The 17,846-nt window shown below is 38.3% G+C and overlaps 1 protein-coding gene across 1 annotated transcript in view; it reads left to right on the top strand.

Annotated features, from left to right (window-relative positions):
- Positions 1-7,061, top strand: part of KIAA0825 (KIAA0825 ortholog) — a 236,229-nt gene extending 229,168 nt beyond the window's left edge. The window contains exon 21 of the mRNA XM_059492425.1: positions 3,850-7,061. Coding sequence (XP_059348408.1) covers positions 3,850-3,973 — 124 coding nt within the window. The 3' untranslated portion in view covers positions 3,974-7,061. The remainder of the gene's footprint in view (positions 1-3,849) is intronic.
- The last annotated feature ends 10,785 nt before the right edge of the window (positions 7,062-17,846 follow it).

Raw genomic sequence — 17,846 nt, 5'->3', positions numbered from 1 at the left:
TTTTTTAGCACCTCCTTTGGACAGGGGCGACTGCTACTGGCTTAGGCTGCTCATCTTGTTTAACTGCAGCCTGAGTGACTGTGCTGTCTGCCAATTTGCTCTCCTTCCCTTCTGGTTGTATCTGTTGCTGTAAAGTAACAAGAAGCATGCAGGTAAGCATTAACTAGAGCCCAGCACAGAGCAGTAAGTTGCCCCTTTCTGAACGGACACAGCAATTTTATTTCAAACATTCTGCTACCTTATCAGAGTTTTATATTTGTTTAGAGGGAGACTTCCAAACTAAACTCCCTGACAAGTATGAAACAGCACAAGCTTTCCTGCTGAGGGTAGTAGATATACCCTCAGCATGAAAGTAGATATGGAGGAGCTCCAGAAGGAGGCAAAAACCCGGTGGCTCTCTGGCATTGACCCCCTCGCCACAGCAGACAAACAGCTGGACTGGAGCCTCTTGGTGTTCTTTTTTTCCCTGTCTCAGCTCCCTAAGGCTTGGGGTTGGAACAGGGTGGCCCAGCTAGATTTCTTAATATTCCACATCCCCAAAGCCTTAAGTTGATGCCTCCATTATTGACGAAGGCCAGCTTCCTATCCATCCCACCAGTTGAACTCCTGCTGTGTCCGTAGCATCCAGATGGAATTCAGCTTTCTCAAGAAGTAACGTGTCGGACCTGAAGGAGGTGAATGGCAAAAGGAAAAATCATCTTCTCCTCTTCCCCCCACAGGCTGTGTGTGATTATTAATAAACCCCCAGGCACAGCAACCCAGATCAGGACAGGCAAACAACAATGAATACATTTACCAAATGATCTTCGTTGCCTTTGATGTTATCATTCCATAAACTGGTAACACAAACTGTATCAACTGTATCTTGGTTCCTCTCCCTGATCTGAAGAACAGCGCTATCATGGGCAGATCCTTCCACATATTTGGATGCATATACAAGGTTAGGTGCCACAATGCCATGATCAGACCAAGCAATGTGGTAACCAGGGAGTTCTCTACCCAATATAGAAATTATTTGGTCAAATTTGTTATTTTTTCACTTTCTCTCTTGACCTCCTTTTAGCTTGGTGCCAAATATGTCTTAGTTTAAGGAAATTTTACAGGGGAGAGATTCTGCAATAACTTCCCTCCCCTTAGTTTTCAACCTATACCCTCTACCAATGAGGAGAGACAAATGCAAAGAGGTATGTGAAAAAGAAAAAACAGTTTACTAAAAGAAAACAGCAGGAAATATAGAGGCAAACAGTTAAGCCCTCACCCACAAATGCAGAGGAGGTCCCTCGAATTGTTCCGGGGAACACAGACAAAATGGTGTCAATTCCACTCTCTGCACCATGTGGCCAAGACAGGGCGTGAAGGCAACAACACACCAAATGAGCATCCATGGTTCCAAAACTGCTTTATGTCCCAGGCAACAATGGAAGAGGTGAAAAATAGAACCTAGAAAACATATTTTTCTCCTAAAGGAGTCAGTGCTGTTGAAACACTGGAAGAAATTTTTCAGGAGATGTAGGACCAACCCCCTCAGCAGCTGGAAACTTGTGGAGAGGCTCCAACTCTTGACGACAGGCAGCTGTCCTGAGCAGCAGCAGCGGAAAGTCCAGAGGAAGAAACATCTCCCCGGTCTCCAAAAGCAGTGGTTGCTATAGCAACTGTGGCAAGGGTCGCTGTCTGTCATTTATTTTCATCGTTTCCTGGGAAGCCGCAGCTAGCAGCCTGTCAGAGCGCCCCATTTTCTGACGTTCTCAAGAGTCTGGAAAGGACGAAACAGAGAGCTCCACGTGTCTGTTCCCATCACCCCTCCCCTTTCCGTGAACTGGGGTAAAACACAAAGGTTCTGCTTCCAACTCTGGGTCTTAAAGAGATAGTAAACTACCTTGCACAGATTGATGTAGAGAAGATATGGAATACATGATTTTGGGTCGCCCAAATATGCTACATCATGCTACACTCTACCTCCTATCTCTGTAACTATGACAGTCCTTTAAGCAAACAGCTCCTCTAGGTAAAAATATGCAACAAATCAAATTAATTAAAATTAATTAGTTTAGCTCATGTAGTAGTGTTTCTGAATAATGCTGAGGACCATAAATTCAAATTAAGGCATGCACAACTTCTTCCTAGATTTGAAGAGAAGATATACATTACCAAAAGGAAAAGGGGAAACCAGTCACCCTGTTAAACACCATTCACTGGGAAGGCTTGTAAAAGTGATTGCACTGAAGGCTCATCCAGTCAGATTTTATATCATAAACCAGAGAATGAAGCAGACAGAGCAATTAATTGTACCTAATGCTAATATGCACATAAGGTTAAGTATGATAGCAGTCACATATGAGTGGAGTAATAGGAAGCTAATTATGGCAAAACCTTGACCATAATTAGCATTCAGTGCTTATAATTTTATTCGTTGTATGCTTTGCTTGTTCAGATACTTCTTCAGGCAGTAATATGGGTTGTCAGGTTCAGTTTTCAAGGTAAAGGTGTGAAATATATATGTTAATTTATGTATGGTCTTTGAACATATTTTTTCCTAATTGTTTTTTTAACAATGAGATTGTGCTAACAGAGCACTTGCTCCTTCTGGTTTTAGTAAGCTTTAAAATAGATACAAAGTATACACCATGCTCTATTGCCAAAATTAGCTGTTCTCTTCTTCCAAATATAAGGTAATGAAATATAGTCGTTCCACCATTCTGTATTATATTTGATTTATTCACCAATCTAAACTTGCATATGGCTTCTGATTTTTGCAGTATGAATGAGGACCTAAGAAGTGTGGGGACAGGACTAAAGTGTTGCTCCTGACAGTTTCCTAAAAGCAAAAGTCCTTGTTTGGCTCATTTTTTACAGCTACTTTTCTGCACCATTCTATGGCTCATTTACAACCTATTAGTTTTAATACTTGATAATGTGATTTCTATTATTTTCTAGTATTGGTATTTTACCTTGTCTTCAAGTGGTCTGAACTTTGAGCCTATACTCTATTATCTACTTAGAAGTGAAGGAGATTAATATTAAAGGGATATGAAACTCTTAAAATATCCACAGAACTTGTAAAAGAAGTGACCGTTGTGTAGGCGTAATTGCAATGATACAAAGTTTACCTGACTACGTATCAGCACTCTTGCTGCTTTTTTTACCCTAATTATCTTTAACAAAATACTGCATGACTTGCAAGGTTTTATATTTGACTACTACTAATAAAAAAATAGGCATCTTCACAGTCCTTCACTTTTGCAGTTTTAGTGACATTAGCTCTTAATCCTAAACTAGAAATGAGTATTCACATGGGGAAGGAAGAATCTGATGTAATCTATTTTTTTGTTTTGTTGTGCTTGATGGTTAAAGAAGCAAAAGAGCCAGTCACTTTTGTAGTATTTTGTGAAATAGTACTGTCAATGCCAGAGAATTATGACAACTCACATTAAATATTTGGGTTGGACTTCATGTGGTCATATTTCACTGCAAACTTAGAGAGTATTGAGAGCATCTGCTTAACTTCCAAAATGTTTGTTAGCTCTTCCACTTTTTCTCTGCAAGTTTTACAAGGTTTCCACCTCTACTAATGTATGTGTGACACATAAAAATGGAAAAAAAAATACTGTTGCAGTAAATATAAGATTTTGTAGTAGCTTTGACAATTTGTGTCAATTGCTTCATGCCCATGCCAAGTTCTGTGTGGCAAGGTTTTTGGGGGTTGTATTTTGCATGATTCAGTAATCTCAGCTGGAGTAACCATGGCTGGGGAGGGCAATGAATTGATAAAAACAAGTTCTGTATTTTTTAACTTGTTCTAAAGACTAGTTTAAAACACATTAGGAATTAATAAAATGATTTTTCTTTCAGGTGGGAGATGAAAGAAGATGCAGATCTTGAAGATGAGGAGCACATTATGGTAGAACACTTAAGAAATGTTTATTTGACACAAAGGACTCCTGTCTCAGAGGACAAAGAAGAACAATTACCTTGACAGGTTTCGGGTAGCACCTTTTTTCTGTATTCAACAGGATTAAGTTAATGTCATAACTCACAGCATTAGAAAGCTCAGAAATATGTATCTTCAGTAAAAAGTTTTAAATTAGAGAGTGTTCCCTTGTTATTGTCTGGTCACCCTATCCAGAAAGCAATTGTTCACATATGCATAAGGTGAGGAACAGTACAGGAAAATGTCAGTGTCACAAACAAGGAGTTTGTATCTCAGTACTGCAGAGGCAAAAACCTGAATGACAAACTAAGAATTGTTTCAAAAATACAAGATTCACTCTGAAAATAATGCAATTTAGGACACAAGCTAAGCAAATGTTTCTGGTTTCCATTCACCACTTTGTAGTTGGAGTCAGCCTGCCTTCAGTTTGTGTAACTCAAGGACCTTTTCCTTCCTTTGATGCTTGTTTATTACATCAAAAAAATACATGAAAGGGAAAGGTATAGACTATATAGCTACAGTCCTTTTTGAGTTGCTCCAGGATGAGTATGCTTGGCCATTGTTCCAAATCAAAAATGTATCAGCATTACTGCATTCACAAATACTTACTTAACATCCAGTGTATTTTATGGCTTAAAAAACACTGGATTTCTCATAATAGAGAAATTTTAGAAGTTTTGAGAAGCATATTTTTATTTAAAATAATTTTTTGCATGTAGTGCTCACAGGATTATCTTAAAAGTGAATTGAGAAAATAATAAATAATTTAAAAAAAAAATAAAGTAAAATTTCATATTCAAAGTAATCCTGGTTTGATATTCAAAATTTTCTGAATACCAAATATTTTTCTTACACACTGGTTAAAACTATCAACATTTTTAATACAGAAGGTCTGCTTTGTATCTCTTTAGCTGTACAGAAATGATACATAATTTTTCTGTAAGTTTCTTTCTTTAGAAGTCCAATGGAACTACTTTTTCTACCTGATGAAGGACTCTGTCAGGATCTTGCTAAGGGCACAATCTGAGCAGAGTTATTTATGTTCCCAGCATATCTTCACACATATGCTATTATGGACATAACTTAGACTACTTCAGTAGGATGAAGGCATGCTTTTTTCCCCTAAAGGTTTCAGCAACATCATGGGTAACCATATTACTAATGCTGATTTAAGGTCTTATCTGAAATGCTATTTTTTCTCCTCTTAATTGCTCTTTTTTCTTTCCATATAAAACATCAGACCATTTAAAATTAAAATGTGGACAATTGCATCTTACAAATCTCCAAAGATCCTGTTACAACACAGCAACACAAAAGGGCTGTGAGGCACTGTATCTTAGAAAATGCTAAAAACATTATTTAAAAAATGAAGCAGACATTTTCCTCTGCTGCCAGTGTAGTAATTTCAGATCTTAAAGGAAGTGATGAAATATGAAAACCATTTTTTTTGCCTTGTATTTCACCTTTAAAGATTAATGGTGGACTTCAGGTTTAAAACATGTCTACAGGTTCTTCCATGAAAGCAGGTTTGGTATTTTGACAAATGAGGCAGACACATTCCAAGCCATATAAATAATGTGTTAGTGTACATGGAAATTGGAGTTCAGAATATTCTCTGCTATTTTATCAAAATCTATTATATATAATTAACTTTTTGTATAGTCACATAAACTGCCTATGTGATGAAACTGATTGAAATACTTCTTGTGAAAATGCTGCCCTTTTGGGAAATACCTACTCTGAAGAGGATAAATTTTGCAAGTGAATAAGCTAATTGAGAATAAAACCCATCACTTAAGTGGGAATATCCATACAGTCACTTCCCTGGTCCTGTTGGCCACACAATTTCGGATAAAGGCCAAGATGCCATTGGCCTTCTCAGTACTTGGGCAGACTCCGGTTCATGTTCAGCTGGTTGTTGGCCAGCAGCTTTTCTGCAGTGCTGTTTTCCAGTCACTCTGCCCCACACCTGTGGCATTGATTTGAGTTTTTGTGACCCAAGTACAAGTGTTGATCTTCATTCCACTGGCCTCAGCCCACTGATCTAGCTTGTCCAGATCCATTGTAAAGCCTTCCAACTCTCCAACAGGTCAACACTCCTGCTCAATTTGGTGTCATGTGTAAACTGACTGAGGATGCCCTCTAGTCTTTGGTCCAAATAAAGATAAAAACAAATTGATAAAGATATTAAGCAGTATTGTCTTCAATACTGAGCCTTGGGGAATCCCACTTCTGACTGGCCAATGACTAACATGCACAAGAACTTAACAGCATAAAAGCTGAACCTTTGCACAGTATTTTATTTGGATGCTTTTCCTACCCAAACCTATATGCGCATCTTTTATGGTATCTGAGTGCAAACAAGTGTGTATGTTAAATTCTACTTGACCCACAATCCTTACTGAGAAATATCAGAATTGAGAAATATCATACTGAGAAATACCAGATTATTCCTCTTTGGTCTTGCTGGCAATATATCCATTCCAAATAACCTTAAGGGTATAAAAGGGACATCACCTTGGCAATATTATTTTATGCTGAATACACACTTCTACAACATTCATATTTATTCAATAAAATTACAGTAATAATAAGAATTGTACAACTTGCTAAGTAACAAGATTGCTAAGTAACATGCCATTAATTTATCAGGACTGTTTGCTTTAGATGTAAACACTTAATTGAAAATTGAAATAGCTGACTGTTTTTCCACTGTGTACATGTATTCCATAGATGCTTGAGTGTAAAATTAGGAACACTTCTGTAACTGTAAGACTGCTGCTTTCTATGGCTTTTCTTCAGAAAACAATAGTTCTATATTCTTTAAAAAGTTCTGCTGATTCTAATACTGATTTAAGATTAAATTAATTTTTAAGAATGATGCAATGTCTTGGCTCTTTGACACTACTTACTGATCCAGGAATGTCTCACATGTATGTTTAGCCTAAATAAATGAAAGCAACAGAAGTCAGATTTGTTGGCTACAGTGTGTGCCCCAAGTTTCATAACTACTGCAATCTGATCATGTTAATTCCTCCTGTAAAGTTGATAAAAAATAAAAGTAGAGTCTGTTGTGTACAATAGACCTTTCTGAGAGGACAAGAGCTGGCCTCAGTATCTCGACTGAATTAGCTCAAAAGGAAGTTATTGCATTTATAGAAATTAATTGGATCAGATAGCACAAACTAGGTTAACTATACATTATCGTTAATGCTCACACCTAATTATTATTTAACAATTAAATATACTTAGCTACTTTTACAAAATAGGCTTCAATGGGAGACTTCGTGGCATGGAATATCTCTAATTAGGTTTGTTTAATGTCCCCTTCAGAATGCTCCAACTCTTAACATCTTTCATCTTTTGAAAGGTAATTAATGAAATTAGAAGCAAGGCAAAATTGAAATTGCATTAATAATAATGGAACTCAAAAAGAGAGGAGAAAGATATTTTGGGAACAGCTTAACATTTACAGCCTTCTTTTCTTGTTACTGCTGTCCTGACAGACTCCCATAGGACATGCTTTATTCTAGGAGAGGGAATTTGATGCGTATCTATGCTATTTGCCCAGGAAAAATGCACAATGGCAAATGGATGTTCTCAACTTTACATCATCACAGCAGTGCATGGTCGACATGAGGCTGGCTTCTTCCAATTAGCTTCTGCTGGTAGAAATATTCAATTTCCCTCTCAGCTGGAAGGTCTTCACAAAGTGTTAGTGAGTCTTATGTACAGTAAAACATCAATTATATAATATTATTTTATGGAGCTCCCTAAAATCTGTGCAATCATTTCTAGTGACAAACACTACTCACACTCCCAAGGCAACGGTTGAAAGACAGAAGAATTAGATCCATTGCCCAATTAGACATGAAATGAGAGAATAACTTGATGGCAACAGGGAGATTTCTAAGTGACTAGATAGATCTTGAGGAGGTTCTTGTTGGAGGAAAGCCACTTTTCTGTAGCAATTTTCCATATTGTAAACAACGTTATGAAGGGAAGCAGAATCTCTAAAAGTATTCTAGGTGTAGTGAGTAAAGGTGAGCTTACTTTATCATCTACCTTTGGACTCCAGCACTTGAAATGCAGACTAAACTGACTGACTTTTCCAGGAAGGCAATATAAGAAAAGCATGCAAGGTCTTGTGCAGGTGGAGCTAATATCCATCAGTAAAATGATAGAGGAACCAGATTATTCCTCTTTGGCAGCATCATTTGAGAATAGACTGTTACTAATTATTGCAACAAGTGAAACAATACAGTGCTGACATAAAAACACTCTAAAATATAAGGCTTCATGCAAAGAAGTAAAAATAAATCCAAATACTTTTTTTTTCCCCTGAAGAAAGTGATTCTATAACAAGTATCTCGGGAAGAACTGACAATTACCAAATCCTAATGAGCAACGTGCTCTTCTGAATTAAGACCGTGTTTCTAAATTTAACAGACAACTATCCCTAAGCTGACAAGAAGTCACTGAAATCATTGCTGGTACGAATTTCACTACTGGATGAAAACCTTAATATCCATGACAATGTCAGCTGTTAGTAGGTTGCAAGCATCTCTTAAAAGATGCAAAGTAATATGTCCTACCAGAGAAAGTGTCCGCTCATTGTACATTTTCTGCCTATGAAGTAAAACTGACTGAAATACCTTTTGCGAAAAACCTTCTCTTCTGGGGAACTCTTATGAATAAGATACATTTTGCAAGTGAAACGATCTAAAACAGAATAAACCCCCTCACTTACTTTTACATATAAATGTCCATACATGGAGTTGTTCCAAATGGGCTGTTGTCTTTTAAATTCACACACCTTGTAATCTTTAAACAGTCACACTGGGAAAACAAACAAACAAACAAACCAAGCAAACAAACAACAAAACCCCAATAAAACAAACAAACAAAACCAAAACCAAAACAAAACCCAACCAGAAAATAAACAAACAAACAAAAAGAAAAACCTCCAAAAGAACAAACACACACAAAAAAAGAACACAACAAGACCTTTGTGTCCCATTCACTAGGTTTTCTCCTTGATACATTAATTCAGCAGTAATCCACTGTGTAACAGTAGGACAGTTCTGTCTTTCCCTTTAGAAGCATAAAGTCTAATGATTATCCCAGCAATGCCAAGCCACATTTGCACATCTTTTCAGTCCCTCCAGGGCTGGTGCCTTCACCATGATTATAGAGTCTCTGCAGTAAATTGATCCAAGCTCTCACTGACAACAGCCTCAGTGTTTGCACTGCCCTGAGTTACATCCATACTCTATCTGGAAGTAAGGCAAAAGCCCACATAATCATGATCTTATTCAACAGGTTTGATTTTTTCCAGTTACTATGTCAAACAGAATACCATGTCTGCCATACCATACACGTTTCAAACTTCATTGATGATGGAGGTTTGCTGCAACAGCACATAAGTTCTTTCTTTTAGGGCAACCTTTTAGGAAAAAAAAAAAATCTTTTCAGCTTTCCCAGTAAATACAAGCACTCAGTCATTAGAAAACACCTGATGAATGATTAGCAATGCTCCCAGGAATGTTCTTTACAATACCTGTTAATGACACGTTTATGTATACTCGGTCCCTAGATTAATTCACTAGAGAATGGAATATGATTATACAAGTAACTTTGATACACTTGTGATTGTTTAATGTCCAAAAATTTAATAATTTTTCCCATAATCTGTGTTTCTGAGGTAAAAAGTCAATAATTTTTAAATATTTGGATTCCATAAAGAAATAGGGTCACATTGTTCTTCATGGATCCGCTTGACTGCTTTTTTTTCCACCTCAATACTGCCTTACTGGCATCCTTGACAAACTTACTGGTTTCTTAGTATTGCTGTAATTTACAGAGTGAGTACTGCTGCCACTCAGTTATACGTGGACAAATATTTAATCTTCTTGATTGTTTTACAGACCTAAAGCTGTGTGGGTCCTACACAGAGAATCATTTTCAGGTTTAGGATTCGAACACTTCTGCTCCTAATGTTCCACATGAATATATGGTCTTGCATTGTTCTAAGCTACCTTTGTTATCTGGGATAGTGGCTGCTGTGCTGCTAGTGACTAATGTACTTTGATTCAGGTTTTATTTTCTTTAATTTCTCTGAACTTTAAATTCACCCTTGGAAATCCGTAGCACATCTGTTTTCACAATCTGCAAATATCTAAATACTAATCAGTAAAGCCTATGCCTTCTCAAACTTGATACAGGGTCTTAGCGAATCAAGAATTCAATAAATGTAAAATTGAGACCAACCACCTGCAAGGTTATCATTCAAGAAATGCAGTAGCCATTTTCACTTGGATATTCACCTGTCTGTAAAATTCAGAAATTTAATCTTTAACGAGTTGTAACAGGACACTTCTTATATGCATAAATATATACATATTCCATATAATTAATATGTTTTAAAGGGATTTTATTATGTAGATTAAGATTATGCTTTTCTCTAGAGAATGTGCAAACACTGGAGAAATAAGAGATTGAAATGGCAGATGGCTTTGGGAATGAAATTCTGTTAACAGAAATCCCACCTGCAGGTATGGATTAACTTCAGGAAATTAATGGCCAAACAAGTGCTGTGAAGATTTTTTTTTCAGAGGGAAATGGATGAGATGTCTTCAAACAACAATAAATTTCAGTTAAGTTTCCCAAATTTCACACACACCTTTCCACTTTATGAATGAAGAAACTGAGAGAGGTTGTTGCATTAATGCAACACAAATGTGTAATGTTAGTCATCTGGCCTGCTTTAACCAGAACATGGCAGTCTGTTCTTTATTTCCAAGAGCTGTGTTGGGTCTGTATAATTACTGGCTGTACCACCATCAGACTTTGGTGTCAGCACATAGATAACTCCACTGTAAGGTGCACCTCCATCAAAAGGTGCCCTTAAAGTACATAACAGAAAAGGCACATGTAATTGCTTTTCCATTTTCTGTGTACACAAGAAATGTTTAGATGGCAGTTGTACAATTTTTTTGAAGTTATATAATACCCTGAAACAATCATCTAAAGTATTTAAAATGCAAAATTTATTCAAAAATCATTTGTGGAGTTGAGGGATTGGTAGTTTAGAATGGAAAAATTATAGGTATGCTGAGTACATTCTTGCAAAAATAAATCATGTAATATTATATTAAGATCAAATATTTCAAAATTCAAAATACAATTAAATTGTTTGCACATATAAGAGCAGTGAAATAACTTTGCAAGGTTTGCATCATAAACCCATATATCTACAGAGTAGGTAGTAGAACACAGATCATAAAGTTCTGTCATGAATGTTGCTTTCAATTTTTGTTTCATTCCGCCAAAACTTTTCATATCAGTCTGGCATTTTTTTAAAAACTATGTACAGGACCAAAGAATTATGAGTGGTAACTTGAAATATATATCATATATATTTAATCTTTACAACAAATGCAAAAGCAGTAAGTGAAAAACAAAGACATAAAAGACTGTAAAACTCTTCAGAACATATAATGAAGCATAAGAGTGAATGTCACAACAGATTTATCTATGTTCAACTTTCAGCAAAAACTGCTGAAGATGAATTTAAGAATATTTATATATCATTCTTTTGGCACAATAGCAAGAACCAAAATAAATTATCCAGGCATAGGATGTAAGAAACAGATTCAGAGTGTAAACAACAAGTTAAATAAGAATTTTGAATTAAGAAATCTTTATATCCAAAAAAGAGGTTTTCCAGCCATGCAGAGCACTCAACAAAAGTGTTGTTTTTTAATGAGTTTTTTAGTTTTTCGATTTTTTCTCTAAAGTTTCCAGTTCAACTATTATTAAAAGTATTTTGGAAAAGGTAAAACATTATCTTTGTCAGGAAAACTAACAGATTTTTATTTTTCCTTAAATGCATTCTCTATATGCACTATAAATTGTACACAAAAAGCCAATTCCATCAATGTCAAGCCAAAACAGAAAATGAAAAGGAACTGCAAAGGCAATTCTAAAGAAAATTACTTTTTCTCGCACTCTCTTTTCTTTTGAGCTTTGATTCAGAAGGCACTTTGACAAGACTATTTTTTTTTTTTTAATCTCTGGAAGTAGGAACTGTCATTAACCAAAGCAAATTTAAGACTAAAAACTTTTATTTTTTTCCAGATTGAGGTTTGACAAGAGCTGGGGTTAAGTTGCTCCATCGGGAGACTTATATTGTGTAAACACATTGCTCAGCACTAAATAGTGTCTTGTGATATTCATTAAGCAGGTGACATGGGATGGTCCATAGGGCAAAGTGAAATGACAACGCAGTTTTCAGTATGATTCTTCTCCAGTCCGATATCATTTGAGTCCTTTTGTCAAAGAAAATTATTCCTAAACTGGATCACATCCTTCAATTTCAGGATGCAGAGCAGAGCTTAAGTGGAATAAGTAGATCACATTTATTGCAAATGTAAATCCAACCTGTACAACCAGAAAGTGACCAGTTGCAGTACAGTCAGACAGCGCTGTTGTGAGCTGTTTGCCAGGGTTAGCATGCCCTTAACAAGCAGAACTGTGACTCACAGTGTTAGTAACTCACAGTGCCAGATACTGAAAGCAGAAATGTTGGGACTTCTGCAGAAAGGATCGTGGTGTTCTATGGGCATTGAGCGCTACAGGAGGCCCTTACAGCTCAAAGTTGCATTGCAGGATAGCTATTAAAATCAGACACCCTGCTTGCTACAATCATCTATCAGCTGCTTCTAAAATCCTGCCCACCTTTACTGTGTTATCTGGAGTAGACAAAGTTTTAATTGTGAGTGGATGGTATAAGAAAAATCCCAACAAATAAACAAAAATTAACTAAAAAAAACCAAAAAACAAAAAAAAAAACCAAACAAACAAAAAAAAACAACAAAACCACAGACAAGGAATATTCTGCATTCCAAATTTCTCATCCTATCTCACCTTCTGTTTCAGCATTGTCATGATGATTGAAGTTCTTCAGGCAGTTTTAAAAAAACCCAAAAAATATAAATAAAATAAATTGAAACAAATAAGATCTAGGACAACAAAGAACACATCATAAAGTGCATTGCAGAATGTGAATTTAAAAATAGTGCCTATTGCAGCTTTTTCCTTTTTATGCTTTGACTTTTATCTCACATAAGTTTGAAATAATTCCTAGTTTTCTTGGAAAAAAATTCCATGTTTTTCTATTTATCCTGCATATATTCATGACCTTAAGAGCTTCTTCCCTGTTTTCACTGAGCTACAATATTAAACTTCAGAAGCTCACATATTGGGGTTTAAAATTGTTTCATTCACAATATTTTCATTCATTTTTTCCATTCAGTTTTTTGAGTTGATGAGATGTCTTTTCTCAGGCATCTGAAATAATCCTTGTTACAGTAGTATTTGTTATTCTAAAAACTGTTTTCAGAGCATGATTGCTTGTTATTGACAAATACCTTACGCCCTTGGTGTACTTCCCTTTAGATATGATGAAGTCTTAAAGTAACCTCTCCCATTTTTCATACAGTTCGAGTTACAATTTTTTGCTCTAAATTAAAAAAAAATTTTCATACTGACAGCATTGATAACTGTATGCTCTGTTATACAGGCTGCCTCCCTCAGTTAGAACAGCTTTTCTCATTTCCCTGATGCAGACACACACTGGCAAAGCCACTTGCCCAGGTCAGTTGGCAACCTCATCAATTGGCTGGCTTGCTTATTTCACATTCCCAGTGCATCCCGGGGACCCTTCCTTCCAAAGTATTGTTTTAATTATTTCCTTGAAAATCTGAGTCTTGTTTCTGGGTTTGATTTTTTTAGCCCTCTATGCTGTTTTCAGTACAGTGTTGCCATTATTTCATACTACTGGCAGTTGACATTTTTTCTCTTTGAGACACCCTCTTTCAAATCCAATTTCTTAATTATTTCATGGGAAAGGAACAAGATGTCTGGCCTTTGTTTTATTACTTATATTTTTGGGGGGGGAGGGGGAACAAAGACATGGTAACAGAAAGGACTCCTTTAGGGAACAAGTCCAGGCAAACAAATGAGAGATGTATACTAGATTTTCATACTAGATTTTCATACTAGATTTTCATACTAGAGAGATGTCTACTAGATTTTCTACTAAATTTTCATACTAAAAAAGTATGTCCTGGCCATACCCGCTCATGACTTCTTGTGTACCTCCTTGCTGGCAGAGCATGATAAACTGCAAAGTCCTGGATGTAGGGTAAGCACTACGGAGCAATGACTGAAATACCAGTGTGTCATCCACATTATTCTCATACTACGAGCAAAACAGCACACTATACTAGCTAAGATAAAGATTAACTATCCAGCCAAAACTAGTTTATCACACTTTCTATTCATATATGCTTCGTATGGAGTAACTGGTCATGCCAAGGGAAGTGACTGAATATAAATTGGTTCAATCCAGCTTATTTGGAAATAAATAATACAAAAAGGATGTGTTATGCAGTTTTAGCCTTGTCATATTCCCTACATTTCCTTGACAGTCTCAGAGGCCATCTATGTCTATGAAGAACAATGTAACCACTGTTGAATTCACTCTTCATTTTTAACTAGGTCTGTAGCCTTCTACAGACTAGAGACATTGACAGTCATTTACCAAATGCAGTTCAAGACAGTTTTAGTTATATGGTCACATATGCTTTTTGTAGGGGATTGTTGTTTCATGAACCACATTCTTTCCTCTACATTTCTAGAAATGCGGCTCTCTTTACCAGACATGGGTAAAGTCTGAGTTTTTTAAGACTATGAAACTAATTTCTACCATGAGTGTTTCAAACTTACCTTCACTTACCCCACATGAGAAAATTATGTTTTTGTTTAAACTGTGAACTGAAATGAAAGCAGTTTTAATAATCTTGGACAACTGACAGATACATTCTTCTGTGGGTTTAGAGAGTGGTGGTGAATGGTGCCACATCCGCTTTGTGGCCAGTCACCTGCTGTGTCCCAGGCATCAGTGTTGGGCCCAGTCCTGTTTAGTATCTTTACTGATGATCTCAAGCAGGGAACTGAGTCCATCAGCAAATTTGCAGATGACACAAGGTTGGGAGTGAGTGTTGATCTGCAGGATGGTAGGAGAGCTCTGAAGGGACAGGCTGGGTAGATGGGCCAAATCCAAAGATAGGAGGTTTAACAAGTCCCAGGGTGAGCTCCTGCACTTTAGCCACTACAATCCCCTGGAGAGCTACAGGCTGGGGACAGACTGGCTGCCCAGTGCCCTGACAGAAATGGACAGTGCCAGACTGAGTGAGAGCCAGCAGTGTGCCCAGGTGGCCAAGAAGGCCCATGGCATCCTGGCCTGTATCAGGAACAGTGTGGCCAGCAGGAGCAGGGAACTCAATCTTCCCCTGCTCTCGGCACTGGTGTGACCGCACCTTGAAGCTGCGCCCATTCCTGTGCTCCTCAGTTTGGGAAGGATGCTGAGGTGCTGGAGCGTGTCCTGGGAAGGGCAGCAGAGCTGGTGAAGGCTCTGGAGCACAAGTCCTGAGGAGCAGCTGAGGGAGTGGAGGTCTTTGGCCTGGAGAAACGGAGGCTCAGGGGAGACCTTGTCACTGTCACAACTGCCTGAAAGGTGGGTGTAGCAGATGGGGCTCAGTCTTTTGTCCCAGGCAACAGGAACAGGACAAAACTACACAGTCCTAAGCTGCACCGGGGGTTTAGGCCGGACATTAGGAAGAATTTCTTCACAGAAGAAGTGATGGGGCATTGGAATGGTCTGCGCAGGGAGGTGGTGAAGTCACCATCCCTGCAGTGCCATTGTCTAGTTAAATGGGTGGTGTTAGGTCACAGGCTGAACTTTGTATTTCTAAAAAGTGAGCTCAAGAACCTTACCAGACATGCATAGAATCAGAAACTCATAACATGGTTTGGGCTGGAAGGAACTTTAAGGATGATTTTGTTTCAACCCTTCTGCCATTGGCAGGGAACCTTGCACTAGTCCAGGCTGCTCAAAGCCCTATCCAACCTGGCATTTAACAGGCATGCAGATGTTTTTGCTAGTTTTAGTCTATTACTGGTATTACTGTAGCTCACAGTAGTCTGTGAAGGTATCAGAACTTCACAGTTCTGCATGCAAACAGAAGATAAAAGCTCAGCTTCCAGCAAAAGGCTATTAACTACACACTACCTCTGGTTCCTTTTCACTAGGATATTTGGAGTTTCAGGGTCAGTCCTACGAATCTTGGAAACCTGCCCTTTCAAACTGTTACCTCTTTGTAGAGCTCTGAAGTTTTGAAGAGCTTCAAATCTGTGGTCAACATCTCTTTGTGAGTCAAGCATCTCCAAACCTACAACATCCTCTGACTTGATTCAATAAAGTTGCCCTCCTTAAATCCTTCCCTGGACCTGTAATTACAAAAGGCTGTATCAAGATCAGAGACACAGCACATTTTTAGCTGTACTACTTAACAATAACTATTCCTGAAACTTGATCTAGACTTCTATATTCTACTGGTTTTAGTTATTGTTTGGGATGTGGGTTTTTTTTTTTCTGGGTACTGCAAGAGATGAAGAATGATAGTGAACCAGATTAAAACCCCAATAAAAAACGTCACCTACTTTTAATGTGAGTCAATACTAACCTAATTCACTTTGCCATTTAGCAGTACTTGCTATTCCATCTCTGCAAAGAGAGATGGAATGAACTTCAAATGGGAGGACAAGATTGCTTACATCAACAGTATCCCTAATGTCTCACCAAAAGACCTACATCTAAGTGCAACATTTTTCTAACACGGGAAATACAGGGAAAATAGTCTCAATATGAGAGGCTCAAACATAATTTCTAAAATGTCAGCATACTACTTCTCCAAGAGATTAGATTATCTTCTACACCAAAGAAGAAAAGTATTTCACTTGCTCCTTCCTTAGGTATTGCAGAAAACACAAAAATATGTTGCTCAGGGAGGTTGTAGGTGTCCCATCCTTGGAAACATTCAAGGTCAGGCTGGACAGGGATCTGAGCAACCTCATCTGTTTGAAGATGTCCCTGCTTATTGCTGAGGGGCTTGGACTAGATGGCCTTTAAAGGCTCCTTCCTACCCAAACTATTGCACTGACAGTAAAAATACAATGTTGCTGCTTTGGGTCATTACAGAGAGAGCAGCTGGGAGTGAACGATTAAAAACGTTTCTTCCACGTAGACACCTACCTGTCCATGGCTCTAGTTTGCTGAATTTTACTGTCAGTCATGATTGGGGTATAAGAGGGGATCAATCATTTCAGCTGCACACGTGGCATGTGGCAGTTTTACACGTCCTTGGAACAGGAACGCCTCACAACCATCCTGTGCTGGCAGAACCATGAGAGCATTGGCGTGGTGCGGGTTGTCAGCATCGTCTGAGCAACTCCGGAGAGCTTTTCAAGGAACACACTGTGTCCTTGAAACCAAGCTCAGGTGCTTCTCACTGTGTAAGTACAAACGTCTTGGGACTGCTTATGGTCATCAGTGTTTTACTGTAGGCCAATGCGACACAGTCCTCATGTATTTCTAAAGAGGCCTGAAACATCTAACACGAAAAACTTTATCGTCTTTTCTTTTTTACAAACTCCTAAGCGATCAAAATGGAAAGCTGGGAGTGGACACATGACATTCCCAGCGTGATCTACCAGCACACCAGCAACAGCCCGGTATCTCGATGCTGGTATCCGCCTGGTCGCTCTCAGCGCAGCCCCGTCCTTCCCTCCGTGACTTTATCGCGACACAGCCGCTCAAGGGCCGCTCTTAGCGCAGCCCCGTCCTTCCCTCCGTGACTTTATCGCGACACAGCCGCTCAAGGGCCGCTCTTAGCGCAGCCCCGTCCTTCCCTCCGTGACTTTATCGCGACACAGCCGCTCAAGGGCCGCTCCCAGGGCAGCCCCGCCCGCCCGCCGCCCCTTGCGCTCCACTTCCGGGTTCCCCGCCGCGCCC

This window comes from Ammospiza nelsoni, chromosome Z (genome assembly GCF_027579445.1).
Source record: "Ammospiza nelsoni isolate bAmmNel1 chromosome Z, bAmmNel1.pri, whole genome shotgun sequence".
Classification (NCBI taxonomy): Eukaryota; Metazoa; Chordata; class Aves; order Passeriformes; family Passerellidae; genus Ammospiza; species Ammospiza nelsoni.
Note: the sequence above shows the minus strand (reverse complement) of the source record. Positions and strands in the feature narration are given on the sequence as shown.